This window comes from Lepidochelys kempii, chromosome 1, assembly GCF_965140265.1.
Source record: "Lepidochelys kempii isolate rLepKem1 chromosome 1, rLepKem1.hap2, whole genome shotgun sequence".
NCBI classification, from domain to species: domain Eukaryota; kingdom Metazoa; phylum Chordata; order Testudines; family Cheloniidae; genus Lepidochelys; species Lepidochelys kempii.
Genome location: NC_133256.1, coordinates 121,544,868 through 121,570,740, shown reverse-complemented (window position 1 = coordinate 121,570,740; position 25,873 = coordinate 121,544,868). Strand labels below are relative to the sequence as shown.

General features: G+C 39.8%; 1 protein-coding gene across 1 annotated transcript in view; it reads left to right on the top strand.

Moving 5' to 3' along the window:
* OCA2 (OCA2 melanosomal transmembrane protein) overlaps nucleotides 1-25,873 on the top strand; it is a 283,538-nt gene that overhangs the window by 98,545 nt on the left and 159,120 nt on the right. The window contains exons 9-13 of the mRNA XM_073327707.1: nucleotides 3,802-3,873; nucleotides 6,585-6,650; nucleotides 8,328-8,384; nucleotides 9,664-9,788; nucleotides 17,527-17,665. Of these exons, the coding sequence (XP_073183808.1) occupies nucleotides 3,802-3,873; nucleotides 6,585-6,650; nucleotides 8,328-8,384; nucleotides 9,664-9,788; nucleotides 17,527-17,665 (459 nt within the window). The remainder of the gene's footprint in view (nucleotides 1-3,801; nucleotides 3,874-6,584; nucleotides 6,651-8,327; nucleotides 8,385-9,663; nucleotides 9,789-17,526; nucleotides 17,666-25,873) is intronic.

Below are 25,873 nucleotides of genomic sequence, written 5' to 3'. Positions count from 1 at the left end.
CAGTTTCAATATATGTTTTTTTGAGATGGGGCAACCACATCTGCACACAGTATTCAAGATGTGGATGGATTTATATAGAGGCAACATGATATTTTCTGTCCTGTTATCTATCCCTTTCTTAATTATTCCCAGTCTTCTAGACATTGTAGATTAAATAATTGTCAACCAGCTTTGGGAGTAAAAAAAACCCACACTTTTTATTAGGACATATTTTATCTTAATATTTCCTCTTTAAATATTTAATCGGTGCAATAAAATCATTAGACACATGGTGACTATTTCTTTCAATGAGTTTTTTCCTAATGTATTCTTATTGCATTATTACAAGACCATTTGTGGAGTTGTTGTCTAGTGCTCCAAAGAAGACACTGGGGTCCTATTTTTCAGCTCTGCAACTGATCTATTTTGAGATTTTGGACATGGCACTTAGCAGATCTGTGCCTGTTTATCTGTAAATTGGATACAGTTTATAATAATATAATAACACTGTTAACAGGTCTAAAGTCTGTAAAAGTGCTTTGAAAACCTTGGATGAAAGATGCTTTGAAAGTGCAATGTATTTCAAAATATTGTATTTGTTATGGATTGAACTAAACATTGTTATGGGTCAGGTGTGGCTGTGGCTTCTGCCTTCCATTCAGAATAAATATAAAGAAACTATTGTACTTAGGTAGCTGAAACAAGACAGCAGCACCCAAAGCCAGGCACATAGAAACACTGAGTAAAGGCTAAATCATGTAACCCAAGGATTTTAAAATGCAGGGATTGGGGCTCTGAATAATGGAACTGTGTGTGCATGCGTGTGTGTGAGAAAGAAAGAGGAGAAGGAAGGCAGACTGGGTGAGACAGAGGGACAGCCTGGACAAGCACAGTGTATGACCCTGGAAGAAGTGAAAGAGAGAGGGCTTCTGGGTTAGATGCTGGCTAAAGAGGCTTGGGGCTGTAAGCAAAGAAGTTATCCACTATTATTTGTTCTTCCTGCACTTGGAGAAGCAGGATTTTGTATATGCCTTATAAATAAACAAGGCTGAATCAAAGAAAACACCAAACCCCATCATCAATTTCTACTTCCATACCAGAACATTCTCAGGGTCCTGAATTTCAAAATAATCAGTCTAGTCAATCAGGTCAAAATGGGATAACATTCTCAAAGTCTAAGACATGGTAGGCCATGTGTGTTTGATAGTTATCTGAAAGTCTATACGATGGGTATTGAAGACTACTGTTACAGAAGGCCAGTGAAGGGGAGTGACATGGTCTAAGCAGTGGGAAAGGAAAATGCTTTTGGCTGCTGGTTTCAGATAGACTAGAGGGCAATGCAGAGGCAGTGGAAGCACAATTTGAATAGGGAGGCAAAGGTGCACAGTGAAACCTAAATTACTCCTAGGAGAAATCTGTGCCAAAAATTTAAAAATTCTGCACACTATTTTAAAATTCTGCAAAAATCTGCATATTTTATTTATCAAAATAACACAATATAATCACACCAGTTTCAGTTATTTTGGTAATTTATTTCAAAATAGCTGTGAACAGTATGCCTGTAACAATACAGATATCAAACAAGATTCAGGAAATGTTTTTCGACAAATAGATTTCTTACTAGGCATATTAATACAGAACTTTGAGTAATAATTCATTTAAACTACATTACATAACTGTATTTCCCGCACCCCTCAGAAGCAGTGCAAAGGCTTGGGGGTTACCAGGAGTAATGGAGGAGCTGCAGAAGAGGGAAGTAATTGCTAGGAAGGAGCCTGGGTGTGAACTTGGAGGGTTGTTGGCTAAGGGTGGGAGAAGTATGGAACAGGTTTTTTTTGGAGGGAGGGTGGGAGAGGCAGGGACTGTTAGGGAGTTGGGGAACCTGCCCCATGTAGACCCTGAATGACCCCTAGCCTCTCCCATTCAGTCAGGTGCATCTGCCCTGTCCCAAAGTGGTCCTGCACCCCCCAGCCCCATGTGGTTCTGCTCTCCCACTCAGCTTCCCCATCCCCATGTGGCCCTGCACACCCACTCCCATTCAGCCTCTCGGGACAGTTGGGTATCAGGGATAGGATGACAGTAGGGGTAGGTTACCTACATGTGGAGCAAGGGGAGCTAGTGAGGCTTGGCCTGGTCACTCTGTTCCTTGGCTTGCTCCTGGGTGCCATAGCAGCTACTCCAGCCCCTCTGGGTCCTGCTCTCACTTCCGTCCAGCAGCAATGGAGCATGGCTTGAGCTTGAACTTGCTGAAGAATAAACTGCAGGGATGGAAACATAGATCTGCCCCCACAATACTTCTATTGTGGGAATGCTATGCCCACCACCTTCCTCCCCCGGTTCTGCTATCCTGGGAGCAATGAAACGGGAAGACCAGAATAAAGGAGGTTGCAGTAACTATTACAGGAGATAACTGGTGCATGAACCTGCCCTTTGCCATAGGAACTGAAAGGAGGATATGGTAACTGAAACTATCTGAGCAGATGGTGTAAGGAGTAGAGGGAAGAGAAGTGAAGAGAGGATTTAGGACAGAGTCTTGTAAGACATTGCCAGAGAGGGAAGGAGAAGTAACTACTAGAGAAGATGCTGAAAGAGTGACCTGAGAGGTAAAAAGAAAACCAGCAGGATGTAGAGCTTCAGAAGCAAGGGCAGGAAAGAGAGAGAGAGGGTCCTGCAACAGGGATTTACAGAAAATTCAAAGATAATGAGGATGGAGAAGAGCCCCTGAGGCTGTGCCAGGCAGAGATCTATGTACACACTGCTGAAAGCAGATTCAAAAGAGTGAAGATAGCAAAATGATTTGGAGGAGATCCAGTGGGCAATTAGAGGGGAAGGTAGGCCAGCTGTTATATATGACTCATTCAAGGAGCTAAGGAGTGGAGAATAGAGTTGGTTGGAATGTTTTCACCGAAATATGCTGTTTTGCTGAGGCTGGAGTAGTTTGTAGAGATGCAGATGTTTCCATGAAACTTCTGTTAGGAAAGTTTTTGGATGAGAGTGAATGTGTGTGTCTGTGTGTATAGCTGGGTGGTTAGGATCCTGGCCTGAGAGGTAGGAAACCTAGGTTTGAGTTCCTGATTTGGAGTGAAAAACTCTGCTCCGAATCAGGCAGAACAGGGACTTTAACCTGGGTCTCTCACATCCCAGGAAAATACCACCCATCCACAGTCAGCTACGTTTTTGTTCCACTGCAAAACAAATGTCAGATATCGCAGTGAAATGGAATTGTTCTCCTCCTGTCAGTTATAGTGGAGAATGAGATGGGGATGGGGCAGTAAGTTGCAAAAGCAGAAAGAAGTCAAGGGTGTTTTATTTGCTTTCAGAATAAGGCTGTGTCTACACTACAGGTGTGACGGTGGCCCAGCTGTGGCGCCACAGCTGTTCTGCTGTAGTGTAGACCCTTGCTACAATCACAGAAGGGGTTTCCTGTTGCTATAATAAATCCGTCCCGTCAAGAGGCTAGCGCTGATGAAATAATTCTTGTTGACCTAGCAATGTCTATACCAGAGCTTATATTGGCTTAACCCTGTCTATCAGGGCTGTGAATTTTTCACACCCATGAATCATAGAAGCATAGAAGATTAGGGTTGGAAGGGACCTCAGAAGCTCATCTAGTCCAGTCCCCTGGTCAAAGCAGGACCAACCCCAACTAAATCATCCCAGCTAGGGCTTTGTCAAGCCGAGCCTTAAAAACCTCTAAGGATGGAGATTCCACTAGGTAACCCATTCCAGTGTGACGTAGCTAGGTTGACATATTTTTTAGGTGTAGAGGAGGCCTAAACAGATTTAAAATAGTCTTCAGTAACGTCTTGTCTTTTGTTACAGATTGTTCACAGAACCCTAGCGGCAATGTTGGGCTCCTTGGCAGCTCTAGCTGCATTAGCTGTGGTTGGTGAGGTAAGTTGCAACATTTCAAGTATTCAGTTTATTACTGTGTATTGTATCATAAATCCCCACATACTTATCCCTGTGAAAATGGTCCCATGGTGCAGCAGCCTTTATGGGACTTAAAATGCTGCAAGAACAGTATTTGTGTACTCTGTGAATTCCTGTTCTTGGGGCCATGAAAGAGAGATGCAGGCTTGGCTCCAGATGGGAAAAAAGCAAGCAAGGCCAACTTAATGGTATGATATTCTGATTTTGCAGGAACTTGAATGCAACCATTTTCATCTTAATTCAGATTTACTCTAATACTGTGTGATGTAAATGGACCTAGGTGAGGCCTAGTTTAACCTTCAGTTTTCTTAGGTTCTTCAAACTCTTAATTTTTCTTGTTTATGTAAGGTCTATAGTAATAGTGCTGGAGATAGCACTTTTGCTAAGGGATGATCTTTTACTCCATCAGTCTATGCAAATCCCATAGTTCCCCATTTTTTACCAGTAATAATCCCTTATATCTTCAAAAGTACTGAGAGAATGAAGGTTTGGCTGGAAGTATGAGTGATGTAAGAGACCATATAGGCCATTAGGTTACTGAACGCATCCAGAATATACAGAAGATTAGAGGAGTTTGGCCATCTCTATCCCCCCAGAGGAGGGGGTCCTGTGGAGTCATCTCCTACTGATTCCATGTTTTTCATATTCTTGGAAGGATCTGTTCCTGTGGTTCAGTGACGTATATTGCCACTAAGAGTTAGTGCTTCCCAGATTAAAAAAAAAGGTCAACCTGCCTATCCCTCAACTCTGATTGGACCATATTATTGGGCTATGAAGCTTGTAACATCTGATTGGCTTGGAAGCTCTCCAGGGTGGTGATGTTGAATGGAGCAAGGTAGAATCACAACCTTAAAGGTCTAGGTGCCCCCAAGAAGGTGTGATCCTTCCTGGGCCATCACAACACCAAGAAGGGCTGCCTCTCCTCCTTCCAGGAAGGAGGAGACCATGACAACATCTGACCAGCCAAGTGCCCAAGGAAGCCCACCAGCTAATGAAAGATACTGAGACCAGAGATGACGTCACCTGGTCCCTGTTCTGCAGTCTTGATGCTGATGCTCCAAAGATCAGCAAGCTAAAGAATCAATTTTTTTCCTCTAAGGCTATGTCTACACTAGCAGTTTTGTCAGTAAAACTTTTGTCGGACAGGGCTGTGGAAAAAACACCTCCCGATTGACATAAGTTTCACCTACAAAAGTGCCGGTGTGGATAACACTATGTCATCTGGAGACACTCTTCCACCGACATAGCTACCACTGCTCGTTGGCATAGAACGGCTACATGGAGGACCTTCCAGTGGTGCAGCTGCAGCGGTACAGCTGTGCCGCTCTAAGATCTGTAGTGTAGACATGGCCTAAGTAACGTTTTTCAGTTTTGTTCCCCTTTTTAATCTGCCTGGCAAGGATGCTTTTTCTCCAAACGTTTCAAAAGTATGAACAAGAGAACGTGTATGTGTATGTCAAAGAAATAGCGAGTGCTTATTCTAAATTTGAAGTAAATCCTAACTTAATTGCTTCATGTCCCATTGGGTTATAAAAGAGTTTCTGCCCCCAAAATGGAAATTATGGGTTGTTGATCACTTTGTGTCAGAGAGAGGGAGATTAGGTGAGGAAAGAGTTAACTGTAGAAAGACAAGGTGGAAGTCATTCAGTAAGTGGCAACTTTAAAGAAGTCTGGTAACTGGTTCAGGAGCTTAAAAGCAGACTATGACACCTTAAGTTTGTACAAGAATAGATCATGTGTTATATTAACTCCATGATTTAAGTCTTAACTGTTTTCATTCTATGATCTGGTCAGTTCTTGATTCCATTCCATTAGTCTCAATTTCTTGATTTATTAGTTCAATTCCAATTATAATTTTGATTTGACAATTGAGCTGTTCAATCCTTAAATAGTTCAGTAAAAGATGTAATAGTTTTAGTTAGAAGTTTACTTAATTTCAAGTTTGCTTTAATTAGTTTGTAATAAATCCCTTAAAACCATAAAGCTGTTTTTTTTCAAAATAGCAAGAAGAGATCACAGTACCCTCACCTGGGAAAAAAATTAATGTCGTAAAGTATACCAGAGCTCCTTGGCTCTGTCCGAAAACTGATATCTTTATCCCTCACATTTTTGTCATGTTCAGCTATATTAGGTTTCCCATAGAGCCTAAACAAACATATCTACTGATTATACTGCCTTGGGGACACCATAGATGATAACACTCCCTCAGGGGGATAAATATTTTTATCTTCTTCCAGGCTCCTTAATTGACAATTAGCAAAAGTACCGTATATGACTTAGTAGTTCTTTCACTCTTTGCACTTATCCTTGTGACTACTTTTCTCTGAATTCCCTCCCAATTTGTCCACAGGTGAACCTGAATTGTCCTATTCTGTTAGCAGAAAGTAAAGTGAAGTGAAGTCTATAAACCAGTTTTCATTTATTTCTGTACAAGAGAAACAAACAAACTAAAAACCAAATGTAGGTGCTAGATAATGAGCCATTCAGACTGTCAGCATTTTCCAGAGATAATAGAAAAGAACCCCCTTTGGGTACATTGCAGAAACACTAATTAATTTGTATCACAGTTTATTTAAATAGTGCACTAATTAAGTGGAATTTTCAGTTCCATAACTAATCACTAGTTAGGTGATCCATAGGATTAACTGATAATTTTATTGTTTGATTTGCAGAGACCAAGCATGGTCAAAGTGGTGGAGTGGATTGATTATGAAACTCTGGCGCTGTTGTTTGGAATGGTAATTAAAATGTAACTTTTGCTCTAAAAGTGCTGGAATAATTGTAGTTGATGTCTAGCCATTTCTTTTTATTTGTTAACATCCTTTTAACTGAGAGTTGCTATGTTGAAAATTTGGCTTCTTTTGAGTGTTTAAAAACTGGAGGCACTCAAAAACTTGGAGAAAATGAGGCACTTTGGAAAATGTTGGTCTCTGTTTCTTCCCCTCATAAAATGGAGTGGTAACTAAAACTGTATAAATAACTGATTTTTTGATTTGCTGAGTCAAGATGGAATAACATTTCTTTTATTGGACCAACTTCTGTTGGTGCGAGAGACAAACTTTTGAGCTTGCACAGAACTCTTCTTCGGGTCAGAAGAAGATCAGAGTTCTTCTTCACGGCATTTTTTGGTTAGCTGGCAGCTCTGAAAAATTGAAAAAAAATGATTTGATCCAAAATGAATAGGAAAATCGCACAAAAATATTGGTGAATTTGTCCCCAGAATGAGCATTTTAAAGGACAAGAGCTGGAGGAGGAGTTCTCCTAATATCCTTTAGCCCAGAGTTTAGGGCGCTCACCTTGGATTTTAGAGACACAGGTTCAATTCCCCTCTCTGCCTGATGTGAATAGGGTTTTGAAATTGGGTGTTCCACATTGCAGGAGAACACCCTAGCTCCTGAAAAACATTTGTGTCTTTGTGAGAAAGTCACAAATATTTTTGGATCAACCAAAACTGCATTTTGGGGCAAATAAACTATTAATCCATTTTTTTTTGCCCATCTCTAGTGATAATACACCTCCCATTGAAAGGATTTTTGAGATCTATAAGTGAAAAAGCCTGCATACGTGCCAAGTGTTATCACTAAGACAAGATGGGTAATACATTTAATTGGGCCAACTTCTGTTGGTGAAAGAGACAAACTTTGGAAAGCATTATCACTCTCATTCCACTTGTTTATTTTATTTACACTAAACCTTCCTCAAACATACTTGACTAGAGAAAGTGATTTCCTTTGTCCTAATCAGTGTTCTGTTGTGAGCCTGAATGAGCAATTGGACAAAAGCATATACCTGGCTAGACTATAATAATATATCAATTATTTGTCCACCTCTACTCCTGTTAATCTATGTTGTCCCTTTTTGACTGAAATATGCTAAGGTATCATAAATAGACAAAATCCAGTGCCATCTACATCTGTTGCCATCTATGAATTTTAATGACTTCCTGCATCCAAAAAGACTGGGGGACCAGGCAATCTCCCAGAAATATGGAAAAATTTAAATAATCTTAGGGAGTTGATGTCTTCTAGACTCTATAGAGCATTGCTGAAGAAAACAATTGTAAACTAATGACCACTTTTGATTAGCGAGAAGGGCAGAGATATTTGTAACGTGTGGTGCCTACCAAGTAATTAGGAGTGAAATTCACACCTCTAGGGAGGCCTGCACAAGGTCTATGCACCCCTGTCATTCTGAATAGGACCACGGCCCTACTGCACAGATGTAAATTTTACCATAAATGCCAGTAATAGAAATCTGACTTCTGATGCGTGGCACCCTGATTTATGGCTGATGTCCTCTCCAAAAACAGGACCAAAATTGTGGCAGAGATGCAGGACTCCTGGTTAAAGCAACAAACCAAACCATTCACTTTTTTATGTAAATAATTCCATCCTTATTTCTTTCTTTTTCTGTAGATGCTTTTAGTGGCCATATTTTCAGAAACTGGATTTTTTGATTACTGTGCAGTAAAGGTAGGTTTATTGTGACATCTTGCATTTAAATTCTTTAGAATACTGTATTTATATTACTGCAGCACTCTTACATATTTATTGAACTAATAAAACTGCTGTTTAGTCAAAACTATTAGACTAAATGCTACATTTAAAAACATTTATGTAAGGACAATTTACATTTGTCATACTACAAAGTATAGTGGTCAATTTTTAATTTTTTAAGAAGCTAAGTGTTGAGAAAGCATTTTAAGAAATGATATTTTTATAAGTTAAGGCCACAGACCCTGATTCAGTAGGGTACTTAAGCACATGCATAATTTTAAGCATGTGAGTAGCCCCATTAGGGTGACCAGATGTCCTGATTTTATAGGGACAGTCACTATATTTGGGGCTTTGTCTTATATAGGCACCTGTTACCTCCCATCCCTTGTCCCAATTTTTCACACTTGCTATCCGATCACCCTAAGTCCCATTGACCTCCTATTGACTGTGTGCAATGGAGCTGGGCTACATGCATACTCGACCGTGTCCAGTCCAGAGGACAGAAGAGAGGAGGTGGGGTTGGGCCACTGAGTTTATGTTTATATATGATTAACGGCCACAGACCTTTGTGTAAGGGTTGAACCAAAGACTCAGCTGTTATTCTATGTGAACAGAATGGGAGCATGGGGTGCACAGCCCATGGGTTGGGAGAATAAATTCAGTACTCAGTCATCCCATACATAATTTCCTGTGTAAAGCTTGTTTACTTAGATTGTATTCAAGGGAGTGAATTTCCATATGAATATTAAAGCAGGAATGCAGGATTTGAAGTTAAAGCAAGAGAAAACAGGAAACCTGGATTCTCTTCCTGGTTCTGCCACAGATTCCCTGTGTACCTTTAGCAAATCACTTACTCTTTCTGTACCTATTTCCTCATCTGTAAAACAGAAATATTTTCCTACCTCCCTAGAGTAGTTTGTAGCTAAATTAATTAATGTTTGAAAAGCATACTGAAATCCTTGGATGGCAGGCCCTAAAGAGGTGACTAGTATAAAAAATATCAGGGGGTAGCCGTGTTAGTCTGTAACCACAAAAATTTCACTCCATGCATCTGAAGAAGTGGGTTTTTTACCCACGAAAGCTTATGCCCAAATAAATCTGTTAGTCTTTAAGGTGCCACCAGACTCCTAGTATAACAAATGTTCCCCAGACATTGTTGCACCGTCTTTTATAAAGTTGTTCATTGGTCATTTCTGAAAATGAAACTGATATGTTCCATGCCTTTATGCCATTGCTATTTGTTTGGTTTTATTAGGCTTACCAACTGTCTAGAGGCAGAGTGTGGGCCATGATTATCATTCTGTGTCTTATTGCTGCAATTCTTTCTGCATTTTTGGACAACGTTACCACAATGCTTCTCTTTACTCCAGTAACCATAAGGTATTTTATGTTTTGCCTTTGGCGTTAGTTGGTTATAGCTACCAATTGCTAGTTGGTGTGTGTCAAAATCATATTTGAGATGTTTGTTCAGCAGTTTGAATGGACCCCAAATGCTCTGACTGTAATTAGTATCTAGAGCTACAACTTTTAAAGAGTTCAGCTTCCATATCTTCATGTGTCAGTTGTGAGCACAAGTCCAAGTACTTATAGATTTAACTATCTCTGCAATTAAGTAGGTACAGATGCAAGTACTCTGAGTTGTGCCCACATTTTAATTGTAATTGCAAATTGCACAACCCATTTAATTCTGGGCTCAAATTGCTCTTGCAAACAGGGGTGCTGGAATTTTTGAAAAAAATAACCCAAACCCAAAACCTCTGTTCCTTCATGTACAGACTACTGTTTATGTACAATTTTGCCTCCTAATGGATGATTTAAAGAAATTATAATCCCTGCTAATACTACTGGCAATTATTCTGTACTGAAGAAACCTTTTTGGAATAGAAGACTCTGAATTCTATTCTTCTTGATCTCCATGAAGTGGATACAATCCCAGGTTAATTTCATATTTCTAGATTAATCATAATTTGTTTATTAAAACAGTGACTTTAGTTACAGTAGCTTTCTGGAAACTGCATGTGATTTGTAATTACATTTAGCCCATGTGATTATAAATCACTCTTTGGCCTGGATTTAACCTACATTCAACCTAGTAAATCCAGTTAATCCAGTTTAGTTTAAAAAAAACAAAACAAAACTGGTGTGGGGAAGATGGTTTTAAATATGGCATTGGGTGATGTAACACTTGCAGTCTTTATCATATTCAAGTGTATAGAATTGTATGAAGATGTGCGGCCCATTAAAATGTAGTTTACAGCAGAAAAGGTCTGTTTTGCAAGTGGAATTTATTACAGGCTGGGAAACAGCTGGTGAATGAAAGCTCCATTTGTTTGCTGTATGATTATATTTTAAACATCATATCACTTTTACTCAAACAGTATTTTTATCACTTACAGTAGGTAAAAATGAGATGGTTAAACAAGCTTCTCCAATTATGTTGCAGAATATTTGGAATTAAATAAAATGGAATTGGTAATGGATTGAAATCCTAAAAGTCTACACGTTCTGAACCATTGTTTACATATAATACTAGAGTAGCATTTATTCTGTTTTATACTAATCCTATATCCAGTGTTATAAAATTGTAACATCAGCATATGAGAGAATCTTTTATTTGAATTACTATCAGTTGTACTTCTAAACTAGAAAAATCACAATAATTTCTACTCTAATGGTTATTCTAAAAATATAAGGTTATTATGTATGTGTATATTTCTGAAAATCTCATGCTACGGGTCATTCTTTTTATCCCATTGTTGTTCTCCTTAGTCCTTACCTATAATTTCCAAGTGCTATTTTACACTGTTATTACCATGGAGATGAAGCTAACAGAGAAGTCTACTGATTCCATGACAATAAGGATTCAGACTTTTATCAGTGAGGCATAAAATGTGATGTTCTGTTCTTGTCACATTTTGTGGTAAATTGTTTTTAGAAATAATTCAATAAATAACCTTCTTTAGCTATAACTTATTTTAAAACATATTTTGAATGTCAAGACACTTTGATTTGCAATGTTTTACAAAATTGTCTGTTTATATGGGAAATTGAAAATCTTGGATAAGTGAACTATAACGGTTTAATCCTACAGTTCAGGTAAACATTTTTTAATGATCCCTCGCAGCTTCGCTTTTATAGACTACAGTAAGCATTCTTTTTGCAAAGTTTATCTATGCCGCATCAAGAAAGAACAGTAAAGGAGCACTAAAGTTGTACAGCTATGCACTCAGAAGTCAAGGAATGACTTGTGCAACTGCATTTCAATGAATTATAGAATCATAGGACTGGAAGGGACCTCAAGAGGTCCTCTAGTCCAGTCCCCTGCACTCATGGCAGGACTAAGTATTGTCTAAACCATTCCTGAAAGGTGTTTATCTAACCTGCTCTTAACAGTCTCCAATGATGGAGATTGCACAACCTCCCTAGGTAATTTATTCCAGTGCTTAACCAGCCTGACAGCTCGGAAGTTTTTCCTCATGTCCAACCTAAACCTCCCTTGCTGCAATTTAAACCCATTGCTTCTTGTCCTATCCTCAGAGGTTAAGGAGAACAATTTTTCTCCCCACTCCTCGTAACAACCTTTTATGTACTTGAAAATTGTTATCGTGTCCCCTCTGTCTTCTCGTCTCCAGACTAAATAAACCCAGTTTTTTCAATCTTCCCCTCATAGGTCACGGTTTTTATCCCTTTAATCGTTTTTTTGCTCTCCTTTGGACTCTTTCCAGTTTGTCCTTGAAGTGTGGCATGCAGAGCTGGACACTATACTCCAGTTGAGGCCTAATCAGCGCAGAATAGAGCAGAAGAATTACTTCTCATGTCTTGCTTACAACACTCCTGCTAATACATCACAGAATGATGTTTGCTTTTTTTTGCAACAGTGTTACACTGTTCACTCATATTTAGCTTGTGATCCACTATTACTTCCCAGATCCTTTTCTGCAGTACTCCTTCCTAAGCAGTCATTTCCCATTTTGAATGATTGTTTCTTCCTATGTGGAGTACTTTGCATTTGTCCTTAATTAATTTCATCCCATTTACTTTATACAATTTCTCCAGTTTGTCCAGATCATTTTGAATTTTAATCCTATCCTCAAAAGCACTTGCAACCCCTTTCATGTTGGTATCGTGTGCAAACTTCATAAGTCTGTTCTTTATGTCATTAAGTAATTGATGAAGATATTGAACAGAACTGGACCCAGAACTGATCCCTGTGGGACCCCACTCGATCTGTCCTTTCAGCCTGACTGTAAACCACTCATAACTACTCTCTGTGAATGGTTTTCCAACAAGTTATGCACCCACCTTATAGTAGCTACATCTAAGTTGTATTTCCCTAGTTTGTTCATGAGACAGTATCAAAAGCCTTACTAAAGTCAAGATATACCACATCTACTGCTTCCCCCCCTCTCTACAAGGCTTGTCACCCTGTCAAAGAAAGCTAATAAGTTGGTTTGACACGATTTGTTCTTGACAAATCCATGCTGTCTGTTACTTATCATCTTATTATCTTCTAGGTGTCTGCAAACTGATCGCTTAGTTATTGGATGTCCTGAATATCTTTGGGAATCAGTATTCCTAAATATTTCATGTAAAAGAAATGCCATTGAAAGTCCCAATTTGAGAAAAGGCCTTTGTGGGCATATTGGTTAATTCCTAAGATTTCTGATTTACCCCCAATTAATTTTATATCCTGAGAGGAGTTCAACTTTATTAATAGTGGTTAGTAGGTTAGGAATGGTAGCCTTGGGCTTAGATATAAATACGGCATTCACATAGAGAGTAATTTTGTGCTTGGTTTGGACCACCCTGATACCATGAATATGTTGATTTACTCTGATGGCAACAGTCAAAGTTTCTAGAGCTAAATCAAACAGAAGAAGTGAAAGGGGGCAGCCTTGCCTCATACCTCGCTGAAATGGAAATGGGGTGGAAATAATACTATTAGTAACTACCCTAAAAGTTGGGTTAGAGTATAAAACCTTAATCCAAGCAATACATTCTTTATCAAACCCAAATTTTGCTAACACATGCAAAAGATAGTCGCAGGCTATGCGGTCAAAAGCCTTTTTGGCATTTGAAGAAATGCCAGCTAAGGGTTCCTCAGACTCTCTCAAAGCAGCAATAATATCAATCAGTTGATGCAAATTATCTGAGCCAGGTCTATTATGAAGGAAACACACCTGATTTATGTGTAAACTTTAGCTAAAATCTGAGTGTCACAATTGATTAAAGAAACTGGCCTGTAATTACTACATAGTTCAAGGTCTTCCCCAGGTTTAGGAATAACTGAAACTGCAGCTTCTCTTCCAGTAGGCAGGAGAGGTTGCTCTTTCTTGGCCTCACTGAACATATTCAAAAATATAGGTATTAAAGTTTCAGAGAACTTTTTGTGAAATTCAGTCGAGATCTGATCTGCACCAGGAGTCTTTCCAACCTTCATTTCTTTTATAGCCTGAGCCAGTTCCATGATTTCTAGAGGAGCATCTAATAGTTCCTTCTGCGAGTCAGAGAGCGGTGGCAGAGACAATCCAATAAAACTGTTATCTAGGGCATCTTTACTGATTCGCTCTTCAGCTAAACATATTTTTAAATAAAACTGTTGACATTGTTTATTAATATTGGAATGTACTGTATATAATTTGTTACTACTATTGTGAATAACAGCAATCGTATTTCTGTTAGTCTTTTCCTTAAGTCTGCATGCAGCAGCTTGCCATCTCTCTCAACAGATTCCCAGTAGCTTTGCTTCAGACAGAATAAGGCAAACTCAGCCTGTTGGGACAGAAGTTTGTTGATTTCATATTTTAGATTAATGAAGATTCTGAGTTTCTGGGGCGGAGGCAGGAAGCATAGTGTACTGTGGAGCCCTTAATTTCCTTCACCACAGTATAAACTCTGTGTTCTCTCCATTTTGTTTTGAAGATGGTCTAAGAGATGATACAGCCTCTGATGAAGGCTTTAAAGCACAGGCGATGTGTGTGTGGGGGCACACGGGGTCACATGACCCCCAGATTTCCACTGGGCTGAGCACGGCTGAAGGGATGTGCCTGGGAAAGGCACCCGCAGGGAGCCCCGCCAAGTGGTGCCCAGAGTAGGGAAGTAAGACTGGGCTGGCAGCGCAGATCCCTGCCTGTGAGGATTCGGGGAAACCTGCTGAGTCTCATTCCTTCCTTGCTGGCAGCTGCAGTTACCTACTTGTATGTGTCTGGACTAGCCTGCCTGGGATGTGCAGAAGAGCTCAGGGAATCAGCTGGGGCAATGGAGAGAGAGGCAGTGGGGCCTGGGGAGCTGAACTGGGCGTGGGAGGCTGGGGAGAGGAAGCAGGGGCCAGTGGAAGTAAATTGATGATAACCCTTTAACTCTTCAATCTCAATGAGAGAGAGAAAAAATTAAAGGAACTAACATATCAGTATCAAGTAGCACCCATCAACTTGTTTGGAACAGCCATATCAGATCTGAGAGAGCAATACATAAATTCCATAAGATCAGATCCTGGCATACATGTCCCTTCTTGTGACGGAGGAGTCTGTAGATTTTTTGAGATAGTTTTCTGCCTTCTGAGGGGAACTGAATAATGCTATCTTCTTGCCATTCTTAATATGGAGTGTTGCCAGGTATTTAATAATATACTTCAAGGACATCCGCCTAGCCAATTGTTTCACTTTGTTAACAGCTACCCTCACTGCAACCACATCATGGGCATAATCTTGAAAGAGCAGTATTTTAATTGCTGGTTCTCCCCATAACATCTCCTTTTTTAATCTGGATTTCTTCAGTATAAGCTCCCTAGTGGTTAACTTCTAGAACTTCACAATCAATGTTCTAGGCCAATCTTCTGGAGCTGGCTTGGGGGCAAGGGCCCGGTGTGCTCACTCTATATCAAAACAAAAATCTACTGGCAGATCCAACAACGTGGCAGTTTAGGGACAAATTCAGAGGATTTACCTTTCTCAATTCCCTCAGGCATACCCACAATCTTGATGTTACATCATTGTGAGTGGCTTTCCAGATCAATTAGCTTGGTCTTAATAGTCTTGATATCATTACAGTTCTTCAGAACCTGTAATTAGTAGTTCTTTGAAATCATCTTCCACTTCAGAAGTTCTGTCTTCAGCTTCTCCCATCAAGCTGGATAGAGCATGCACTCTGAATCTCAGTCATGTTGATCTGCAGGGTGGAAACTGTAGATTTAATTTCAATGGTATCTGCAGCCACCTGTTGTAGTGCAGCCACCAGCTGTGTTCGAGCTCAGACACCATTTTGTCTGTACAAGTGCGTGAGGCAGATTTCCTCCGTCTTTGTGGATCTGGAGAGGATGACGCAGAGCTAGAGGGCATCTTGTGGGTTTCAGTAGTCAGGCCCAATATTCCTTGAGGTTGGAGGGGCGGTGGGTTAGGCGATGATGTTTGGGGATACCCCATGGGTGCTTCAGAGCTCAAGCAATCTGAATCCCCTTGGGTCACAGTGCCCTCTGGTATCACCCAGACACAAATTTTTAACACTAAGGGTAATTCTGTATCTCTTAGGCACTTAGATTGCTTATGGGGAGGGAAGTACTATTATCCCTATTTTAAAGATGGGGAACAGGCGCACAGAGATTGTTACTTGCCCATGGTCACATGGGATGTCTGAGGTAGAGCAGGGAACTGAACCTGGTCTCCAAAGTCCCAGGCTAGCACCATAACCACTGGACCATCCTTCCTCTCTTCCTCTAATTCACCGCTGGAACAACTTATCTCACGTGATCCATTTTCTGTCATTTGAACTCTTTGCATCAAAATAGGAGGTCTTTCTGAAAAAAGATACTGTAGTTTATGGGCACAGTTACTTGTTAAAATTCTGTGCTTGTATATTCAGGAGATCAGACTAGATGAGTATGATCTTAAAATCTGAGATTCACTTAAACAGAAACAGCTTTAAACACATGCTTAAATCCATCCCTATTCAGCAAATCATGTAAGCATGTGCTTAAATGCCTTTGAAATCAAAGGTATGTCTACAGTGAATTTGGGAAGTGTGATTCTGAGCTCAGGTGAACAGATTTGTGGTAGCTCAGCTTGAGCTAGAATTCTAAAAATAACAGCATGGATGTTGCAGTAAAGATGGTGGCTCAGGCTTGCTGCTCAAGCTTAAACCCATAGGACTGGGTGGACTTGAGTGGCTAACCTGACATGGCACCAGTGCCACAAAGTCCACCTTGTTATTTTTAGAGTATTATCTCAAGCTGAGCTGGCATGAGTCTGTCCACCTGTGCTGGGAATCACACCTCCCAGATGTGGTGATGCTGTACCCTGTGAGGCTTAAGGATGTGCTTAACATTAAGTTGTACCTAAGTGCTTTGCTGAATTGGGGCCTAAGACTTTGACGCAGGAAAGCATTTAAGCACATGCAAGTCCATCTCTGTTCAGTTATGCACTTAGACATATGCTTAACTTTAAGCACAAAATGGCTTAGCACATGCTTAAAGTCATGCACGTGTTTAAGGGCTTTCCTGAATAAGGCCTTTAGTGAACAGACTGTGCAAAATGTACTGTGTACACACAGCATGATTTTAATGGACCATAGCTTGATAAACTCATTCTAATGTTCTGAGATACTTCTCACTGACAGCGATTTCTTTACAAATTGCTTAATATCTATAATCAGCTGTTCTGCAGCTAGTGAAGTTAAAAAAATGCATGCATGCATGCAGAAAGTGTATTTTCTACTTTCCTTGTACTAAAAAATTGCTGAAATGCTCCTGCTCAACCTTAAAAGAAATAGTTATGGGCAGAGACCACACTTTGCAAATTCTAGCCTGAAAATTAAATGTGTTAGAAAGTTATATAGCATGGGGAAGGGTTGTTAAAATGGGAAGGCTCATGTAACTTTAACTATAATTCAACTGTTGTAATGATTTGCTACTTTTAATATTGTTTTTAAAATATGTATTTTGAATGCAGTAGCCATTGCAGTATATTGTAAAATATAAGTATTAATTATGAAAGGTCAAGTTTTAACCTTTGTTCAACAGTTTGGAGTTTCTGACACAAGTGCTAAGTTTTATAAATCATTTAAGGTTTGAGGCAATTTAATCAAAGGTTAAGGAGCTGATTTCATTTTCTTATGTATGCCGCAGGTTATGCGAGGTACTTAATCTTGATCCTAGACATGTCCTGATTGCAGAAGTAATTTTCACAAATATTGGAGGGGCTGCCACAGCTGTCGGGGATCCACCAAATGTGATTATTGTTTCAAAACAGGAAGTGAGGAAGGCGGTATGTATTGTAATCCATTGTGTTACTAAAAATATGTGCAGATATGGGTTTATTCAGTAGTTTAGACCTTTTCCTCCCACAAACATACATATAAGGAAACAAAATACACCTATTCTCTTCTGCTATTTTATCGTTAGTGCTGTTGGGTAGAGCTGGGTGAATTTTTTCAAACTAGAAACGTGTCGAACAATGGCCTTATTTCAGAAACAATTTTGTCCCCTCCACATTTTTGTTGTAATCCAAAAAGGAACCCACCTGCCATTTTGGGGGTATTTTTTACCCATCCCCTTTTTCAGGGGCAAAATGGAAAAAGGAAGGAAGGGAAAAAAAGGGCAGAGGCAGGTGAGAAAATTGCTTGGGTTTTCAGTGAAGATTTCCCCCCAAAATTTCAAGTAAACAAACAAAGAAACAAATACCTTATAGAACAAAAGTGATTTTGAAATTTTTGAAACTTTTCACAAAAGAAGCTTTACTATATTTCAGTCAGCGCTGCTGTTGGATAGTGCAAACTATAAGACTGCTTTGCCTAGTGTAGGATCTAGCACAGAATTGCAAGCCTCAGGTGTGGTCAATTATTGTATACTTTTATTGAAGACACAGAGAACAGGCGACTCCCCCCCACAGCTTAGGACTCAGCTTGCTGCTAGCCCCTACCCAGAGTACAATGGCTTCAGAGGTTTTAACTTCCAGCCCAAAGCTCCAGTATTAAGAATATGTGTTTCATTTTGCTGGCTAAGTGAGGTCAATGAGAAAAGTAATATGATCTATGGTGTACTGCACAGTAGGAGCTCCAGGCATTTGATCTTGGAACTTCTTTATTCACAGCCTCCCCTTGGCTGCAGATGCCTCTTCCTTCCTTTGAGGGTGTGTAGGGCCCCTGCTCTCAGGCTTTTAGATTCTGGGAAGAGCTGAGAGTCATGTGGTTCTTCTGTATTTCCCATTATATCTCCCTTTGTTGAGAAAGAGGAGCCCCACTGGCCTCCCACATTTGTTTTGTAAGTGGAGAGTCACAGCTCCTTAGCCCCCCTCATCGTGCTCTTTTCTAACGCTCTCTCCTTCCTCTTGGGAGGGGGAGAGATTACCTCTCTGCTCACTCTGATTACTACAGTCTTTTGGGAAGTGGGGAGACAGGTATATCCTCAGCATGCTCTCTCTCTCTCTCTCTGAGGAACTTGGTGTTTTGAAGCAACAGGAGAAGGGTCTTCTCTTCAGTGGCTGAGGCCCCCATTGGCCCTAGCCCTGTGATGATGCAGGTGTCTGTGTGGGTGGTTTGGTTGTTAATGACATTCATAGTGTCTGCATCCATGGGATATAGTACTAGGCTAGCCCCCATGACTTACCCAAGCCCTCCACAGAGTAGTGTAGAGCCATATCGCTGGATGCAGACACTGTGAATGTCATTAACAACCACCGCACCCAGGCGGACTCCTACATCATCACAGGGCCAGAGTAATGTGGAGCTCAGAGAGGGATTCTAAACAATATGAAAGGAACTATCCCTTCCAGAGCTCCCTCAGGGGTGGAGTGGTTCTGCCTACAGTAAGCGGCACTCTCTAGCCCATAGTTTATTTGGTAAAAAAAACCTCTAAAAATGTGTACATGATACTCTTTGCTGTGGCCAAGCCTTATAAATCCAGAATAACTTTGCAAACTTAAATAAAGAAATATCACATAGTATACTGCTTATAGTGTCAAAATAAACATTGCAGAGTAGAGAGGGAATTGTTACATAAAGCTCTAACTTTAAATTGGTTGTGTATAGCTCTTAATTATCAATTATGTCAATGTTGCTATACCTATAAGGTCTGTTCTAATTAACTGGAGTGTTCTTAAGGAGGATAACAGTGTACATTTTGAGAAACATCTTTCAAAGCCATAGTATTTAATAGATGAAGTTTATCTTCAAAAACATCTGAAATGTATTAGTAGAAAATCACAGTCATTAACAACTTTGGCCTGTAATGTTCCTGGTATTCATTGGGTGGTGACTTTCGGAGTTAAATTACACATTTGCACATGTGCAACTATTCAGGCCATCTACTATAAATGAGAGTAATTTGTATCCGTCATGAACTGCATTTTCTCAAATATTCAGAAAGTCGATAAAAGTTTAACATTATAAATGAGGAAAATATTTAAGCAACCAAATTCAAGGACAATAATGTATTTTTTTTGGAGAGTATTTTGATAATTTTAGGAAGACCCAGGTTTCTAAATGCCTACTGTATGTGATATCTTAGCAAATTCTGCATTAATGACTCCAGCTTAAACAAAAATATTGAAAAACTATTCAAACAGTTTAACTTTTTGGATTGTTTTTAAATCTATATCATATTCGTGAAATTAAGACTTAGGGTAAATTAATGACGGCAATCCTGCAAAGCCTTATGGGAGTAATTCTTATCCCTTTTTGTAGTCTCTCAGCAGTCATAATTACTTATGTGAGTCAGGTTTATAGGATCAAGCCCAAGAATCTTCCTAAAAAGTTTAGAACTTGTATACTATATTTGTACCAAGTAAATGTGTTATCTTTTAATAAGTATTTTAATATAAAAAATCCCCAAACATAGTAATTTAAGCCACTTTCATGTAATGTTACTGAAACTTTTAAAATTAATATTTTATTTCTATATTTTCCAAACAGCCCCTCCTTCTTCTGTCATCAGTAGCATAGACTCAGTGTTGTCACTGTAGAGACTTCCTTGATATTTTCAATGAAATTTCTCTATCTACCAGTTTTGCATTTCCTTTTGAGTCACTTCTGAGAGAATGATTAATGCCTCTATTGTCCAATCCACGGAGAGCTTACACAAGTACGCCCAGCATATTGTTGTTACTGTCTAAACAGTAACAATATTACAGCTTTGCAATAATTACTTTTTTCTCTCACGTGGAGATCAATTAGGAAACCTCTGAGATGTTTATGGCTAAGTTTTTATTTTATATATGTGCAAATGGTACACGAAAGTGAGAAACTCTCAGAATCCTCCATGCCACTGAGACTGTGAAAATACAGGCTCTTTCTGAACTGGGGTTGATTTCAGTGGAGCTGCTCACATTCTTAAAATTACATGTCTAAGTGCTTTCCTGCACCAGGACCACATGTGTTTGTAGCTTAGTGTGTGTGGATTTAGCAGGAAGCAGAGCTGTTTAATAGATTAAACATAGGGCCAGAAACTTGTGAGTTAGATTCCTGGCTATGCCAGTAAGGGCATATCTGTATGAAGAGTTAGTGCACAGCAGGGTGCAGTGCAAGGCACTCCAGCATGCCTTGCACTAACTGTCCGTGTAGACCCTTCTGCTGGGCACTAATGGTTCCCTAGGGTGCTTTCCATACTGCTGTAGGTCAGTGTGCACTGGGGAACTGTTAGTGCTCAGCAGCAGGGTTCACAGAGAGAGTTAGTGAGTGGCACGCTGGAGTGCTATAGATTTACACGCCAGCTTGCTGCGCACTAACTTGCTTCTTTGATGCATGATGTTAACAGGAAGGGAATTAAAGTGGAAAAGAATGGAAGGGAGGGGATCCAGCACAAAAAATTTCCCCTTCCATAGAGCTGAGAATCCATTGCCTGGCGCCTTGTGCAGCCATTTCAAAGTGGGCATATAACGCTAGAATTCTGATCGGGTAGCATTTTGTACTCACTCTGCACAGGTATGAATGACTACACAAGGAGCAAGGGAATAGAGGGTTGGATCCTATGTATATGTGACAGTGGAGGACACAAACAGGAAACAGAGAGAGGCCTTAAGGAAAGGTTGGGCAACAAAAATTCTCAGCATCTCCTAATGAGTTTATCAATCTATTAAATATATGACAAGATCCCTTATTGTGGCCATATATCTTTCTTATTTTGTGACCAAAATCAGGATAACATTATTAAATTAGTTCTAGAAAACAGGACATTTTTAATACTTTGAAAAAACTCAGTTCATTTTTATCTCATTTGTCTGTCTCAGTTCATATGGTGTACTCATCACTGTAGTAGTATTTGAGACTATAGAACTTTCATAACGATGCATAACTTTATTATACAAAATGTATAGGTGTAGGGTCATCACAAAACTTTCATTCTTTGAATTCAAAAGATATTTACTGTGATGCATTATTAGTTGGTTATAGGTTATGATAAAGTTAGCATCTGCGGTTTATGAATAAAACTTACTTGTAAACCTGCAGCATTTATGACTGAAGCTTTGTATTAGACTATAAAAGTATTTCAAGCCATACAGATAGTAAAATAGTGGACCATAAATTAAGGTGGCCACGTAATTCAGAGGAATGTTTTTGCAGAGTTATTGTATAATAGTTCTATAAAACTTCCCATTGCTTTACAAAATTTAGGATCTTTCCCTTATTTGCACCTTTGCAGTGGTTTCTTCTCAGAAAAATCTGAGTGATTGTGTGAACGCCAGGCTGCTTAGTGCTGATGTCATAAGCTATTTCTTCTCTCACGTTCAGGAGAAGCTATGGATCTTCATCATTGTCTAATTTAAATATTGTCTTCACTTAAATACGTTCAGTCATTGTCTCTCCTCTTGCGCATGGGAACAAGGACTTCTTGTGATGCTAGGAACAGTGTAGAATTCAGTCTCTTGGAATTAGATGGGAAAGAGATCCAAAGCAGAGCTACACGCAACAGCTTTCTTTTTAGGCTTTGAAGTGGTTTTATGTTAATATTCAATGACACAGCAAAAATATTTGACACCAAGACTTTAACATCATATCATTCTGGTTATTAACTTACGTTTTCCAGTTCAAGTCAAGCCTGTTTTAGTAGCCAATATTTTTTCCAAAATTTATGGTCACATAGAGATTAATTGTTAACACTATTAGAAAGAGGGGATTCCATGCTGTCATATGGCAGATGGCACTGGTTCTTCGAACACTAACAGCTATTGAGTTAGTGACTGTTAAAATCAGACCAGTTACAGAGAGGGAAATAGAGGAAGGTAAGATGGTATTCAGAATTGTGTGTTTTAGGTCCAACGTCATGTGAATCGCTAGCCACAGAAAATGAATGTTACCTTCTGCAGTCCATGTAGCTATCAAACTGTGTTGGCGCACATATTTTGTAGACAGAGTTAAATGTGTAGATGTGGTTAATAACTTTGAAAATGACTACAATCAGCTAATACAATCTTAGGTCTATTAAAGATGTTAAACAGGGTCACACTAGTGTTAGATGACACTAGTTTAAAATGTGTTAGATGACACTAGTTTAATCACGGCCTCTTGGGCATGGCCATGGAGACTTTATTTTGGTTGTTTCTTGTTGCTCTTGAAATATAAAATAAGGCCATTCTCAGTGAAAGTACAGTATTTGGTTGCTCCTTTTGTAAGAAAAAAACAAACTATACATTTTTAACGATATCTTGCAATTATTTCTGCTCTTGGTCATTCAAAAGATATGTTTTGGCATTGGTCCAAGGCTTAAGTCCTGGATGGTCATATTTAAGTGTAATTTTCTCTCTCTGCCTTAAAACTGCAGACTTGTTCTCAGAAAATTTTATGTGCAAAGAAGTAAATTTCACACCTCCGTAAGCAGTCAGAAGAAAACATACCAGATAACATGAAGATAGTAATATATTATTTCAGGAAAATAGTGTGTTCCTGTATTTCAGTATGAAATAGAAACACTTGTAGAAATTTGTGCTTAAATACAAGAACAGATGCCCATCTGCTTTCAGTTTTGGAGTCTCAGACAATAGAATCTGTAGGCTGTAATCTCCCCAAAACAAAGCCTTAAGGATGCCTTTTCCATCTGGGAAGGTTGGGATATTTCGCAGAATCAGTGAGGCCCCAAGTAAAGGATATTTGCAGCACCACATAGCATTTGCCTGACACGCTGAAACCTCCTAGATGAAAATTATTTCTAGTCTCCTTTGTGCAAGTCAAAGCTATTTGAGCCAATTGTGCGAGAATAATCTTTATGAAAATTCATGAAACCTTTGTAGTGTTCAGTAGACACATTAACCATTTAAATTGTGTTCAGAGATAAAAATAATAAAAATGTTAGAAGATAATTTTTCACTGTCTTGTATGCCAAATATAATTATTTAGTTGAGTAAGTGGTCTATATAGGGCTGAATCATGGCCCTGGCTATATAGAAGTGCAGGGGAGTAAGGGGATGTGATGTGCGAGGTATGTGACTGGTAGAGGATGTAGGCTCCATAGGGGTGCTACATCCCCTTCCCATACACAGGGATGGGGAGGTGATGGAGAGTGGGTGGAGCCTTGAAACTACCCCCCTTTGCCCCCATTGGTGCAGCTATGTTACCATTTTGGGTTGCAGCGAGTAAACCCTTAATGCAACATATTCCCTCCACAGAGCAGCACAGGGATTTAGTGGGAGTTTGTGACTCCCTATGTCACAATCCCCTCCTTGGATTGCTCCAGGGGCAGTGCAACAATGCATTACCCCTATGTTGTGTTCTGAGGCAAAATCCAGACCAATGAAGGGTTGTTATCACTTGCCCTGTAATCCCAAGTGCTTTAAATGCTCTGTTGCTGCAGCTCCCCTGTGGGAGCCTGGACTGCTCACAGTCAGCAACAAGCATGCATTCTCTGTCTGTATGCTGTGCAACGCTCATCTAGCACTCTGACATTAGCAGTTTCCCTCCTGTAGCAACACAGTTACTCCCTGGTTTCCATTAGCTTTGATTATACCTGGTGAAATGACCTTAATATACCCCCAGTCCCAATTTTCCCAAAACGCGTGCCCTGCAATGTCCAGCCCTTTCCTGAAACATTCAGAGGAATAATAAGGTTGGTTTGCTCCTCTAAAGAGGCAAAATGCACAGTTTATCAGTGTAACTGAAGTAAACGATCACTTCAATTCAAACACAGCACTTAGATTAAAAGTAAAACAAGTTTATTTAATTACAATGACGTAGGTTTTAAGTGAAATCAAGTATAAGGGATAAAGACTGAAATGGTTACAAACAAATAAAACTCAAAAATGTTTTCGAATGCTATGACTTTAACAAGCTACTGTCTAGGTATCAGGTAAGATTCTTACCACACACTTCTTCCAGCAAGATGACTGACCACCCCTCTCTCTAGTCAGGATCTCTCCTCAAGGTTCCTTTTGCATCTTAGGTGAAAGATAATTTGGGGTTCTTTGCCCCTCTCTTTCATAGTTCAGTGAACCTTTTAAATGGACTCTTCTGAAGGGTACCCCACAAAGTAAAGTTCATTCGAGCTGTGAGGAAGGAGACTGGGAGTCTGGTAGTGAAGGCAACCCCGTGCTGCTTTCTTCCTCCACTGGTGTTTGCTTTAATGCAAATTGATCTGTTCCTGTCCCCTCCAATGCAAATGAATGGCCACTTGACATGTGATTGCCAGTAGATTCCGATGACACCTGTCTGGAAGCGTCAACTCATCCAGGGAGAAACCTGTTTACTCACTCCACAGACTTGTCTGGTAAACACATTTTAGTCCCACACATCCTTCACATTTGTATGTTCCCATGGCTTTTACTGTACATACAAACACACAAGATTATTAATGATCAGTGTGTTATTACTTTTTCAATGATACCTTACCTCAGGGGTTCTCAACCTTTTTCTTTCTGAGGCCCCCCACAATGTGTTATTTAAAAACTCAGTGACCCACCTGTGCCACAACAATGGTTTTTATGCATATAAAAGCCAGGAACGGTGTTGGGGAGTAGTAATCGGGGCAATTGCCCACGTCCCCCAACCATATGGGGTCCTGCAAAGCTAAGTGCTCAGACTTCAGCCTCAGCCCCGGGTAGTAGGGCTCGGGGCCCTGGGCTTCAGCCCCATGTGGTGGGGCTTTGCCTTTCTGCCCTAGGTCCCAGCAACTCTAATACTGGCCCTGCTTGGCAGACCCCCTGAAACAAGCTTGCGGCCCCCCAGCAGCCCCTGGATCACTTGTTGAGAACCATTGCCTTACGTGACCCATATCAGATATAATTTATGACATTAATGAATACACTGAACTGATCAGGCCAGCTGAAAATATCTACTAGATCTCAGGGGGCCCCTTTCTCTCTGGCACTGGGATGTTCTTAGATTACACCCTAACAGAGTTTTGTTGCCTGCAATTCCTCCCACCCATCTTCCTTCTGCTTATATCTTCAGGGAGGAGGTAGTAGTCCTCTTCCTAAGATATTCAGAGAATGTCAGCTGACTGCTGGGCAAATCTTGCTAAATTTAAACTCGCTTGTTTTTTCTGATATTAC